Source organism: Asparagus officinalis, chromosome 2 (assembly GCF_001876935.1).
Source record: "Asparagus officinalis chromosome 2, Aspof.V1, whole genome shotgun sequence".
In the NCBI taxonomy this organism is placed as follows: domain Eukaryota; kingdom Viridiplantae; phylum Streptophyta; class Magnoliopsida; order Asparagales; family Asparagaceae; genus Asparagus; species Asparagus officinalis.
In genome coordinates, this window is record NC_033795.1 from 70,595,009 (window position 1) to 70,608,892 (window position 13,884).

The following is a 13,884-nucleotide window of genomic DNA, read 5'->3' on the forward strand; positions in this document are numbered from 1 at the left end:
AACTTGCCCGACGTCGGAAGGCCCTCCAAATCAGGAGCGCCGACCGAGAAGGATGGGGCCGCTCGCTCAGGAAGACTTCGCTTCTCAGGTCACATCCCTAATGCGAATAAACCACCCCGAGCAAGCGATCCTACCCGAATAGGCGAATCCCCAAGGGCTGGCGAGCCTCGCCATAGCCCTTTGGCGGATAAATGTAAAAGCAAAGAAGTAGGCGACACCTCACGAACCCGCCCGTTAAAGCGAAGAGTTGAAACTCGCCTACATACTGGAGTTCGCCCAAACGCGAAAACTCGCCCGTCAAGGCGATATCGCCTAACTCCAATACCAAAACGCTCCACTCAGCGTGCACCAGAGAGTACATCTAAGGCTCTCTCGTGCAATCACCCGGGCGATCCTTCTGATGCTGGGGGTTGTCACCAACCGCCCACAGAGGACCTCCGGGAATACTTAACCCGCAAACGCACCATACATGAGCTGAATCCTCAGTGCCATTGCGAAAGGCTCATCCACACAGTACTTGCCGACTGCCAATGCATAGGAACGACGAGGCCTTCGGTGTTTGAGAGACTTTCTCGACAGTCTTCTCGACCAAGGCCCTCCCGTCAAAAGCGTCGTCACAAAAAAGGACGCACTGCCGGCGACCTAGAGCTCCCGTCCGTTACAATCAACATGACGGACAAGGGTAAGGCGGCACTTTCCGACTCTCCAGATTCGGTCTCCGTCCTGGGGCCTAATCCTCGCCTTGTTCAACATGGACAAGGCGACATATACCAGCATACACGTAGTCGCAGAGGGGTAAGCATTGGGTTTGATTACTCCACCTTAGCACCTCCCACCTACGGCGAAGACGAGGTTCACTCGGCGGCAGCTACGTCTCAAACCTCGTGCTCAAGTCAGGACACGCTGGCAAGGGTACACATGACTGAACTCGCCCATGAGCAGACGGTCGCCCAGAAACTCGAAGAGCAACAAGCGACCATAGATTCCCTGAGGGAGATGATGGAACAACTTTTGAACAAGAAGAAGAAGAAGAAGAGAGCCCAGCGCACCTTACCCCGGCGAACAGGGGATAAGGAGTGGGTACCTCCCCATCGTCCAGTGACTGAGACGGAAGATAACAGTAATCCACAATCCGATTACTCTTCCAAGACGTCGCTAGGGACGTCGCATACTGGGGGTAGCGCCCACGAAAAGAGGTACGACGAGTTCCAAAACCAACTCAACGCACTCAAGCTTCAGCAGAACATGAACAAGCTGGGGGTGGTCCGACCCTATCCTGTCGAATGGGATACAGTCCCATACCCGGCGAAGTTCAAGCCAATTAGCTTGGTGCAATTCAACGGCAAGGGCTCGCCCTCGCATCACATTTATTACTTCATGGCGCAGACCGGATTCCTTATAGGGAACGATGCCATTCTCACTCAGCTGTTCATTGGCACCCTCAAGGGGGTGGCCTTCGAATGGTTCCGCAAGTTAGAATCAGGCTCTATCAAGTCTTGGGCCGACGCTGAAAGGCTCTTCCTAGCTCGCTTCTTCGATGACGACACGAAAGTGTCATTGGCCACCCTCCTCGCCGAAAAGCAACGAAAGTCGGAGTCAGTCAACGACTTCGTAAAAAGGTTCCGGAACCGATCAGTCCACTGTCGGGACCAAGTTTCCGAGTTCACGCTGATCGAGATGTGCCGCAATAATCTCTCAATCCATATTCTATCCAAAGTGGACGCAGTGAAAACCCGAACATGGAAGGAGCTTGTTCGTCAGGGCGAGCAAGTAGAAAACATGATCAAAAGGCTAGAGGCCGAAGAGCTGCAGCCCAAGAAGGGAGCTGCGGAACCAGCCGTGCCAAAGAATCCCCCTCAGTCAAGGGGAAAAGAGTCATGGCCGTCGACTCCGCCCCGACGCCAAAGGCTGCTCAAAGGCCGAAGCCCAAACAATTTGAACAACGCCCCCCGCGGCAATACGACTTCAAGGAGGATCAGGTGGTGGCGACATTCGATACTCTACTCAAGAGCGGTCGGATTAAGTTACCAGAAGCAGCGAAACCCGAGGAGGCGGACAAAACCAATGACCCGAGTTATTGTGCCTACCACAGATTCCTGGGCCACCACACGACTAAGTGTTACGTCCTCAAGGATAAGCTCCAACCCCTCTACGATGCGAGGGTCCTAAAGAAGGAGAAAGTTCAGAAGCAGGTGACCACGAATATGATCACCTTGAGCTTTGGAACAAATCTCCTAGCAGTCCAAGCTCTGGCAGGGATAATTCACATCCCCAAGGCAGTCTTGAAGATCACTAACGATGACCCTCACAACCAGCGAGAGAAAGGTTTAGCTCCGTAGATTCTGCCATCGGGTCAGGTGATGTGGGTCCATCCGGACCTCCTTAACGACAAATAATGGACTACAAAGCCCCTGAAAGAGGCTAAGGGAAAACATTTTAACGTCGTCTCCGCCATCCTAAGTGGGGAAAAGACAGCAATGACAACCCTGATCGACTCCGAAGAGGAAACCACTGTCCTCGCCACAAGAGCAGGGAAGGAATTCGCTAAGGAGTACCCCGCGAGGGCGGATAACCCAGCGGGACCTCCCACGAGGCCAACCACGACGACCCCTCCTAATCCAGATAGGCCAAGCTCAAGCCATCAACCTTTCCGATTCAACGTACTCGCGCAACTGAAAGGCATCCCCGTGCGAATTACCATGTATGATCTCCTACGGCTATCCAGGCCTACCCGGGAAGCTCTGCAAGAGGCACTGGCCGACTCGGAGGCTTTTTCCACTCACTTCTCGAGGGGGAGGACACAGAACAAGAATGTACAACGTGTTGCCAAACCACAGAGAGACGGGTCCCGTGCATCACTTTCACTCCGGAGGACATGCTCATCAAGAGCACATCTCATGACCGACTCCGGAGGACATGCTCATCAAGAGCACATCTCATGACCGACCACTATACTTCACGGGGTACGTCGGTTCGTCGAAGGTGGATCGAATTCAGGTCCGACCACTATACTTCACGGGGTACGTCGGTTCGTCGAAGGTGGATCGAATTCAGGTCGACCCAGGTTCTACGTTAAGTATCGTGCCCTTGAAATTGATCAAACACTTGGGGATACCACCAAAGTGCCTATCCTCGACCACGACGACCATCTTTGGCTTTAATGCCACGGGGACTCGACCGCTCGGAAAAATCCGCCTGAAATGTCGAATAGGCGACATGAAGACGGAGGTGACCTGCTACATCATCGACGCTGAACCTTCCTACAACATACTCTTGGGACGTCCATGGATCCATGGCAACCGAATAGTCCCGTCCACATTACACCAATGCCTGAAATATGTGGACGATTACGAGCAAGTGAAGACGGTAGTGGCCGACAAACAACCCTTCAAAGGCGTCGAAAACTACTTCACGGATTCTCTGCTGTACTAGGACCCCGATGAGCCGCCAGTGGAGGAACTGGAGAGTGGCAACGAGGCAGATAGCGAGCCTGAGTATGGTGATAGCCTAATACTAAACGACTTCGAGTCAATTGTAATCGGTTACGAAAGTCACAATGTAACCAACGCTGTTCAGGTGGAGGAAATTATCATGAATGAGAAGTCCAACTTTACTTATTTGTCGTCTTGCTCCACATCCGAGGATGATGCGCCCAATAACCTATGGTCAAAACTCTACAGTGATCCCTCCCTGTACTTGCCAGTATGCTCGTCATACGTCGCCAAGGCACAGCCGATCAAGTCATCACAAGCTGTGCTCGTCGTGCCAGCCCGGAATAATTATCGAAAAGATATTATCTTCGGTCGAATCGATCGTCCCCTACGCACGCTATGGGACGAATCTGAAGACGAAGACCCAGCGCCCCAGTTTTCGCAATACAGTCAAGTTGCGAAGCACATGATATCAAACACCCACTTGGTCAAACCTTCAGATAGTATGGTTTAGCCGTAGTAGCGCCAAGCTTCTTGACTAGGAAGACCATGTCGTGATCCAGGTCCTCCTTGAACTCCTCGAAGGGGCAGCTCTCTTCCAACGCGAACTTGATGCAATGAGCTAAAGTGTCTTGAAAGTTAGCTAGGGTTTGGGCCACCTTCCTTTTATGCAAATGTTCCAAGGGAGAGAGGACAGCCTCTTCTCCTACGGATGAGGTCGCAAGCGAGGTAGCGGTAGTCATGACTGCGATAAGGCCACCTCTAAAGCCGACGCACCTTGCGACGCCGTCAGGCGGTAAGGCGCCGCGCCAGCCAACAGCCACCATAGAGCATAGGGCAACGACGTATCCCTTGGATCGGAGACTCCTGCGCTGGGGGTCCACCCTCAACCATCGCTTCCCCAAGAGCAAGGACTCCCCCTTGTCAACCGGACGTGTCTTCAGGAGCCGACGCCTCTTCCTCGCTCGATAGCGCCTCATGAATCGAGACGTCATCATCCGCCTCTGATTCACCGGTCTCTCCGGCCGAATGGCCCTCCCAAGAAGGGGGATCCTCTTTGCCAGTAGCTTCATGGGAAGGGTCGCCTGCGGATGCAAAGAAAAGATTGACAAATACCCTTTCGGCACAAAAGGATCAACAACGCTTAAAGCTTACGCTTACCTGAACCACCAAGCTCTGCTCCATCTCCAGTCAGAAGGAATGGAGATCACTCTCTCAGCTGCACCTGCACAAATTCGACACAAATGTCAGGAGATGTAGATCCGACTTTGTACCCAAGAGTACCGCACTAAAAGATTACCTCCTGGTGCAGGCGCAGGAGTCGTTGAAACCCCCACCTGTGGCCCCACACCAGACAGAGGAGGAGTGTCCTTCGAAGTCACAGGAGCAACCCCCGCAGAAGGAGTGGACAGAGCAAGCTCACACCCAGAGGCAAAGTCCAACTCTAGGGAGGATCACCTGAGAGATCATCCTGACCCTCCGCCAACTCGACGTCTTCAAGCCCGCCTCATCACGGCGGGTCCTCTTGACCCGACAACTCAACTCGCTGCCTCTCGCTGACGTTTGGAGAGAAGCGAGCTACTCGGGGACAGAAGGGGCATCCCCATCCATCCAGCTATCGTGCTCCGGGCCTACTCTGGGCGTTCAGATTCTCTTGGCTCGATAGGAGGATCCAACGAAGGGCTAGGGGAAGGGGCTCGAGCCTCGGGGGCCCCAGATTCGTCTAAGCTGGCGTCAAAACCCTCGGTGTCCTCGGCAGGATCCTCCGAGAACCACTCTTTAGCAGTTTGATGGCCCCTCCGCCTCGAAGGACAAGAGAACCCCATTGGTCGACGCACGTGCTCTGCCAGACACGAGCCCTGGAACCAGAAGCCTTCGGGATTAGCGCTGGCACCCCGATACCACCGGCAGTACATGAGCGTATGGTGCAAATTATGATCCTTCGCAGGTAGATCAAAACGGGCATGGGTACCACCAGCATGAGTCCAGAACCATCCCCAAGCTCCGTCCACCAGCCATCCTTCGAAGTGCAGGCGGGGATTAACGTTGCCCACGTACAATTGATCATACCCAAACTCGCGGGCAAACCTGCAAGGGATATACGGCTCGAGATAGCACACAGAACTTGTTCGTAGGACATGATACCCTGGCCGAATGTTCACCAACCATCGAAAAGCGCCGCAGGAGAGAACTGTGTGATGGTCCGCCGTTGGCACTTCTCTAAGAGACTCCCCATATCCTCCTCCACTGAAGTAAGGGAAGAAACGACGAAAGTTATAACGCCCAAAATGGGACAGCATCTTCCGTGCATCGGGAATATCCCTACACTTCCAAGAGCACCTCTCCAAACGCTGAACGAATGGGACGAACTTGTCTCCTTGAAGAGTCGCTGGGGTACTCATTAAGCACTCGCGGTGGTATACGAACCACGCCATCAGATAAGTGTACGGCAGCCCCACCCTAGGGTTGGGGGTCCTGATGATCTCTCCTTCCCCCTCATCGATAGTCGATACACTGCAGAATTAGGCCGTCAGGGTGCGGAGTCCCCGATGGATACACGCTACCATCGCCGACACCAAGGAGTAGGACTTCCCATGGGCTAAGCAAACTGTAGGATACACGACCTCCACAGGAAGCGCCTCAAAAGAATGAGTGGGGACTACGCACCTCTTTAGCCACAGCATGAGGTACCCCACGAACAGAGCCTTTTCAGATATAGGGGACTGGGCCTGATGGTGAAACGAGTGGAAGACCGTTCCGGATTTGAACCCGCCCTCGTCACACTCGAGAGCTACAGTGGCTTCCCCTTCGGCCATCCTCCTTTCCACTTCAGCCTGGTCACATTCGTTCAGCGGCAGAGCAGGCCTTCCTTTGACATCATTCTCAGGGAATAAATAATCAGCCCAGTTCTTGTGGCTGATCCCATGGGCCCTTTTCTTCTTACCTTTATGGTCGACCGCCCCCAAGGTATTGAGACATATATGATAGTGGCAGAGCAATTCCCACAAGGTCTCGACCACCAAAGGGGAGCGTTCTGAAAGTTGATCAATCTCATCTTGACCTGGGACGTACTCCTCATACGGAAAGTCTCCTAAAGGCAGTCCTGACACGTCGTACATCTCGTGAAGGGCTATGCCGAGTTCATTGTTGGGGGTAAAAATGTGCCACTGTCCGCACAATACAGCTCCAAGATGCTATGGAACTGAAAAGCATTAATCTTCAGATCATGTTGAGTGGCCTGAATGGCAGCATACAAATCCAAATTCGCGAGGTCGGAATTCTCGGCCAAAATGTAATCGGTAATCTTGGACCACCAGGTCTTGCTTCCAGATGTAGAATAGATCCACCCTGGGGCCCTGAAGTCCTTTGGGGGAAAACTTCCGCCAGCCTGAAAGAAACGATGACGAAAGGTCTCCAGGACCACTGTCGTCTCTCCGGCAGGCGCCTTGTTGAAGGTAGGCCAGAACGCAGACCGGTCACCCATTTGCAGGAACTCTCCACCCTGTACTTAGCCGTGGAGCCCGTGAAGACACCGCAAGTGACCCCGTCCTGAGTAGGGGTCAAATCCCAGTTCATCACTCTGGGGACCGCGAAAGATCGCAAATCGATGATCGAAAACCCTCTCGGCATACTGGGAAGATAATAGTGGACCCCGTCCACCACGCGGAACCACCTGCTCTCCTTGATCAGCAGGGCAGAGGGATCAGTCGCAGCATCACCGAACAAGAACTGGGGTTTTTGTAACTCCGTCCTGGCTTTGTCTGTCAACACCGCGTCGGTGATCAGCTCACGCAGCGTTAGATGGTGCCCATCAGTGACCCTCCTTATCAGGCCGTCCGGCTTATCAGCGGAGAACACAGGCACCGGATCCAAGGAAGGAAATCTGGGAGGCGCCGTATAACCTGTGCCTCCGGCGAGACCGATGGCTACCCCCGCTTCGTCAGAAAAGGTCGCTGTAAGGAAGAACCAAAGAATCAAGACAGAATCCGCCCTAAGGGTAAATCCGCCTACCAAGTAAAGACGGGCGAATTCGCCTGTCAAAAGGTGAAATCCGCTTAACTAGAACGAGGTCTGCCTGTATAAACGATACCCCCCTTTACCAGAGAAAAGGTCGAACTCGCCTATCAAAGATGAGTTCGCCTTCGCACAATAAAGGTGAATTTCGCCCGTGGAGACAGAGATCGTCCTCTAAGAATGAATGCAAAATCCGCCTAAAAAGGGCGACTTTGCCTCAAATCGGGGAGAGTCTGCCAAAGGATGGTGAGGTTCAGAAGGGACAAAACCCGACGTCTGTAACCTATGCAAGATTATCAAACGAACCCCTTGACTTACCCAAGTGCGTCTCACGCACGCTGGCGAGCACACTGGCGGCGAGGCGGTCAGAATAGCATCCGGGACCTCCTCCCTTCGCAACACACTTCTTAGATTTCGGCGCCATTGGGGGATCGAGCAGGAACTCTCTCTCTCTCTTTAGAAAATTTTTAAGATCCCTGAGCACGGTGGCTCTTGAAGGGAGAGAATAGCCTATTTAAAGGCAGGGTTGCTGACGTGGCCACGATCGCCCTCAAAAAGAGAAACACTGGCAAACGAGAAACGTGACCACGATCGGAATCAACGGTCCAGATTGCCCCCAACATGTCAAGACGGTAACGGGCCGCGTTTCAAAAACCCGGAACCCGTAAGTCGGAATCGACCGGTTGTATCCGACTTGGGAGTTCGAAAACCCACGGCCACCGAATTTAAAACCACGCCGCCTTAACTGGAAAGCACGAAGCCCCACCGACAGACGCGTGGCCCACTCCCGCTAGACCTGGGTTCGCCCGAAGGAAAGGTCTCACCTACGAAAACTCCAATCAAATCCACGATTTGAGCAAAATTTCGCCTTCAAAACCTAACTTCGCCTGAACGGCTCATTCGCCTTTGAGACAAATGACCTGTCCAAAGCCTTGAACTGCCAACGAGATGGCCTCGTTTAGACCCACACCTCAAATGACTGAGGGTTAGAGTAGAAATCTTAGCATCAAGTCTAAGAGAAACTACTCGATAACTCATCATACTGAGGGGAATAGTATGGCTAGCCCGATTCAAACGGTAATCGGTAAAGGCATATCAAACCCGTTGATAGCTGAGGGTTTGCTAAAAATCCTAAAAGAAACCAAATGCACCTGTTTTGCCAAAAACTTCTTTATTCAAAGTATTCCAGACCACACGCAAGCCGGTTTAGGTCTGAAAACTTTGAAGGGGGTCTTGTAGACGGTAAAAAATACCTCTGTGAACTTGCAAGAAATTCGCCTTCAAGGAGAAGTTGCCCATACAATTCGCCTAAGCCACGAGAATTCACCTTTTAACACAACTCGCCTGACCAAGTTTGAAGTCAAATTCGCCAGCAAACCTCAAAGCCGCCAGTATAGCTAGATATCTGCTACCCCACGTGCTGAGGCGGGCTTTCCCACCTCTCTCGGCCTGAAGAGAGAAGGCACGGTACTCTAGGCCCGTCGAGTGGCCACTCATAATACGAGTGATCGGGCAGGTGTCGAGTCGACCTGAACACTCATAAATACAGCTCACCTCATCTGTCCGAGTCAAGAGCTGGTTCCGCCGGCATTCGGCGAGCTGTCCAAACCCACTCGAATACTGGGAACCCGCTTTCCCACCTCTCTCGACCTAAAGAGAGAGAGAGAGAGCACAGTACTCTAGGCCCATCGAGTGGCCGCTCACAGTACAAGTGATCGGACAGACGCCAAATCAACCTGCGCTCTCATAAATGCGACTCAGCTCAACAGTCCAAGTCAGGAGCTAGATCCGTCAGTGCACAGTAGGCTGGCCAAATCCACTCGAGTAGTGGGCAGCTGTTGTCTCACATACGAGGAGGGGCCTTCCCACTCCTATGTGACATGACGTGAAACACACCCCATCGAATGATCGTTCGTAGTACAGATGGGCGGCAAGACATCTCTTGACAGTACATGGTCACATCCCACGATTCAAGGAGTGACCACGCCGTCTCTCCACCATTTAAGAACTTCTTCCGGCCATGAAGAAGGGGTTTAATGGGTTGATCAGTTCACCAGTTCAGAACTTCTGCCAACTACGAAGAAGAAGTTCAGCTGTTTTCCAGCTATCCAGCGATTCGCTCATCGTTGAATCAGCTAATTGAACCACTAGCTCTCGACTCCCACAAGAGTCGACGACAAGCTCTTTGCATAACCTTTACACCGTAGCATCTCCTCTCAGTTCCGGGCCCTGATCACCGCCGAACTCGGAGACTCGAACTCCATCAACATGAGCTTCTACTGCGTACTAAAGCTCTCCAGCAACTTCGGTCGAACCGTCCAAGGGAAGCAGACTCGGCACGAGCATCGAGCGAAGCATCCTGTAGCTACCAAAAGTCCCCACACTAAACAAGGAGGGCATTCCCTCCGCTTCTGTTGTAATTTCGATTGATTAGTTTATAATAAGCCTTCTTATTAATACAAACGAAGTTCCCTGTTTTCGGGAGGTCAAAATTTACACCCTATAGCTAGCTTGGTGACACAGTATGGTTTGGAATTAGATCAGTTGGATGTGAAAACAGCTTTTTTCATGGTGATCTTCATGAAGAAATATATATGACTCAGCGATTGGGGTTTCAAATTGCAGAAAAGGAGAAATTGGTTTATGGGTTGAAGAAATCGCTATATAGGTTGAACCAATCTCTGAGACAATGGTATAGGCGATTGGATGGGTTTATGCTTGGAAATTCGTGCATTAGGAGCCAGTTTGATCCTTGCGTGTACTATCGCAAGTTGCATGGAGGTGCGTATATTTATTTCTTGCTTTATGTTGATGACATGGTTGTTTCCATTTTCAGATCCGTCATAGATAAATTGAAGAAACAGCTTTCGAGCGAGTTTGAGATGAAGGATTTGGGTGAAGCAAAGCGTATTTTAGGGATGGAGATCGGCAGAGACAAAGATAAGGGTAGAATATGTTAGACACAGGTGACTTATTTGAAGAAGGTGCTACAACGATTCAACGTTAGTATGGAGATAAAACCAATCAGCGTACCTTTGGGAGCCCATTTGTAGCTTTTAGCTAACCTTTCACCGAAAACAGTTAAAGATAGAGAGTTGATATCGAAGACTCCATATGCGAGTGCATTGGGAAGATTAATGTATATCATGGTATCTACGAGATTGGATTTGTCATAGGTAGTTAGCATGGTTTCACTATACATGCACGACCTAGGTCTGGGTCATTGGGATGCCATGAGGTAGATTTTGAGGTACATTCGAGTTACTATCAACGTTGGTTTGATGTTTGAGCGGGACACTAGTAGTAGGCAATTGTGTGTTGGTTATGTTGATTCGGACTATGCTAGAGATTTGGATAAACGCCGGTCTACGACGGGGTATGTGTTTACTTTAACTCGTATGTCGGTGTATTGGAGATGCACCTTGTAATCTACAGTTGCCTTGTCGACGATAGAGGTAGAGTATATATAGAGATTACAGAGACTGTCAAGGAGGCGATTTGGCTTAAAGAACATTTGGAGGACCTTCGTGTTTCGTAGTGGTCTGTCACCATTCTTTGTGATAGTATAAGTGCTATCTATTTGGCGAAGAATCAGGTTTTCTATGCAAGGACGTGTTGACATTCGTTATCACTTCATTCGAGATATTCTTGAAGATGGGGATGTTGAGTTTGTGAAGATCCACAAAAAAGATAATCCAGCAAATATGCTCACAAAGGTGGTTCCGAGCAACAAGTTCGATCATTGTAGAAGCTTGTTGCGAATTTGTGCTTATTGAGGCCATTTGGATGAACTACGGGCGGCTTGATCCCTTGGGAGAGGGGGTACGTAGGTAACCACATTGGTGCAGCCGGATTTGGAGAGACGACGCATTAGTGCCCATGTTGGTATCAGCTTAGTTTTGGGAACACTTCGCTGAGGTGGAGAATTGTTGGAAACGATGAAGAAATAGCGAAAATCAGGAAAATTCGAAGCTACAGGAAATTCCTCTGGTTGGTTGACTGGTGGGGACAAACCAGTCGACCGACAACATGCACGTTACAGGGTCCGAAATTGGTATTCTGGTAGGTCGACTGATGGACCCTTATCAGTTGACCGATGCACATTGATCAGTCGATTGATGGTTACTGATGAGGGACCATCAGTCGACCGATAGCGGGTAATTAGGCCAGTTTGTAGTTTTGGTTTCCTAGCCTGTTTTGGATTGGGTTGTTGATATAAATTAAAACACGTTTTGTTAGGGTTTCTTATCAGAGAAAAGAGATTGTTTGAGCACTTTAAGAGGGAGATTATTGTGAGGGAGTGAGAGATCATTGGTTAGGGTTATTTTGAGAGTTTGTATGAGTTGTATAACCCATTGTATTCTCCTCCATATAGTGAAATCTCCACATCCTCTCCCCGTGGACGTGGGCAATTAACGGGGCATAAATGATATCCAAATGTTGCAAATGCATAACCAATCAAGTTATAGTATAAAAAATTATCGATCCCACGAGGAAGGTGTTTGTAAGAAATAATTAGAATCGGTTCTTATGTTGTGTGTGTGACAATTAGGAGTGATGAATGTGTGAATAAGATAGTGATTGTGTGTGAATAAGCACAACATGAGATTGAGAATGGATAGATAAAGAGTGGATGTGATAAAAAGAATCATTGTAATGAAAAAGGAAAGAAAGAAAGATGAAGGATGTAAAATCAAGAACAATAAAAAAAATCAAGAATTAAAGAAAAAAACAAGAAAGTAAAAGATGGAGGATTCAATTAAAGATATGAGGAATCTGGAATTAAATCCACAAGCTAATCTCACTTATAAAATGTGAATCATTCTCTTTTTATAATATTCTACTTTAGATTTATTTAGTATAGATTATCAAACCACTCAAGGAAAGTATAACCTATCAAATTATCATCCAAATAAAATTATTATTCACGAAAAGAATAACAACTAAATAGTAATTCTAGAATTCCTTCTACTAATTAGTTCTTTAGTTGAATATCCGAACATGAACATTTTAAGCATAAGAGAATGATTAACAAATTATAAAAAAAAATAAAGCTAGTTTCATGTAATTTCTAGAATCCTACAAGTATTAATTCTACATCAAAAGAAAAGGCAATTCCCTAGAGGGTTCTAGCCTCAAGGCGAATCAAAGAAAATAAAAATTAAATAAAATAAAAACTAATCCCTAGAGGGTTCTAGTCTTAAGGTGAATAGTACAAGAAAATAAAAATCTAATCTACAAAATAAATTGCAAGAACTAAACTACACAATAAATTGTAAGAATTAAATGCAAGAAATTAAAGCAAGAGAATAAAAGCATGAAAGTAAATCTACATTACAAGACATTAATGTAAATCTAAACTACTACGCAATAAAAAAGAAATAAAAAAGAAAATAAAAACAAACCTCCAAATTGATCTTCATCTTCATCTTCATCTTCATCTTCATCTTCATCATCCAACAAAGAGAAGAAAAATATGAAGTGGTGAAAAAAATTATCTTATTAATTGTAATAAAAAGTTATAGTTTTGGAAGGTCTTCTCAATTAAGAGTAACCCTCCTTTCCAAATAGAGTTATAAAATTTTTCACACCCTTAACCCCTCACTCTCTACCCCAATTTATAGTAAACATCAATGAATGTGAGCATTTAGATCGAATTATTATCCAAAACCCTTGATTTTCAGCCTTAGATTCGTAGGCTTCTCCAATTATTGGCCGTAGTTTCTTCTTTCACTGGCTTTAGGCTTGGGCTTTTTAGCTTTTGCTTGAGTTCTTCATTTAATCCATGGGCTTTTGTTGAGAGAAGAGATCTTGAGTTTTATTTTTGATTGACATGCAATTAAAGATAAAAATAATTATTAGTGATATATTTATTCATATAAAATAGATAATAAGGGTATAAATTATAATAAAATATGATTATCAAATACCCCCATACCTAAACTTTTGCTAATCCTCTAGCAAAGAAGGAAATTAAAAATCCTAACTCACTTTCGTAGGAATCACGATTGTTTTTTAGCACATACAACAAGGCTTTAAACCCCTAGGTTACCCTAGAGGACGAGTTGTAGTCTCGTGAGGGTTTGCAGTGAATATACCCACAAAATTCTATCAACTTGTCAATTTAAAAATGTCAATAAATAATTAATTTTACTTGATAAATTTAGACAATCTAATTAAAGATAGCTATTACTCAAGAAAACATTTTTATATTAAATCTCCTAGGAAATCTTTTCATTATATCAATACAAAACCAAGTCAAACTTAGAAATTTAATTTAAAAGTTTTAAAAAGAACATGCTAACTCTTTGTTTTAAATAATTTTCAAGACTCTTAATCAAAAATCAATTTTTCGGACCATATATACAAATATAACTATATATATAAAAATATTGTTCGTATATATATTTTTTCTCTCTTTATTCTTTGGTGATTTTTT

General features: G+C 47.5%; 1 protein-coding gene across 1 annotated transcript in view; it reads right to left on the reverse strand.

Moving 5' to 3' along the window:
- LOC109831286 overlaps positions 1-4,174 on the reverse strand; it is an 18,626-nt gene extending 14,452 nt beyond the window's left edge. Inside the window, exon 1 of the mRNA XM_020398619.1 lies at positions 3,926-4,174. Coding sequence (XP_020254208.1) covers positions 3,926-4,174 — 249 coding nt within the window. The remainder of the gene's footprint in view (positions 1-3,925) is intronic.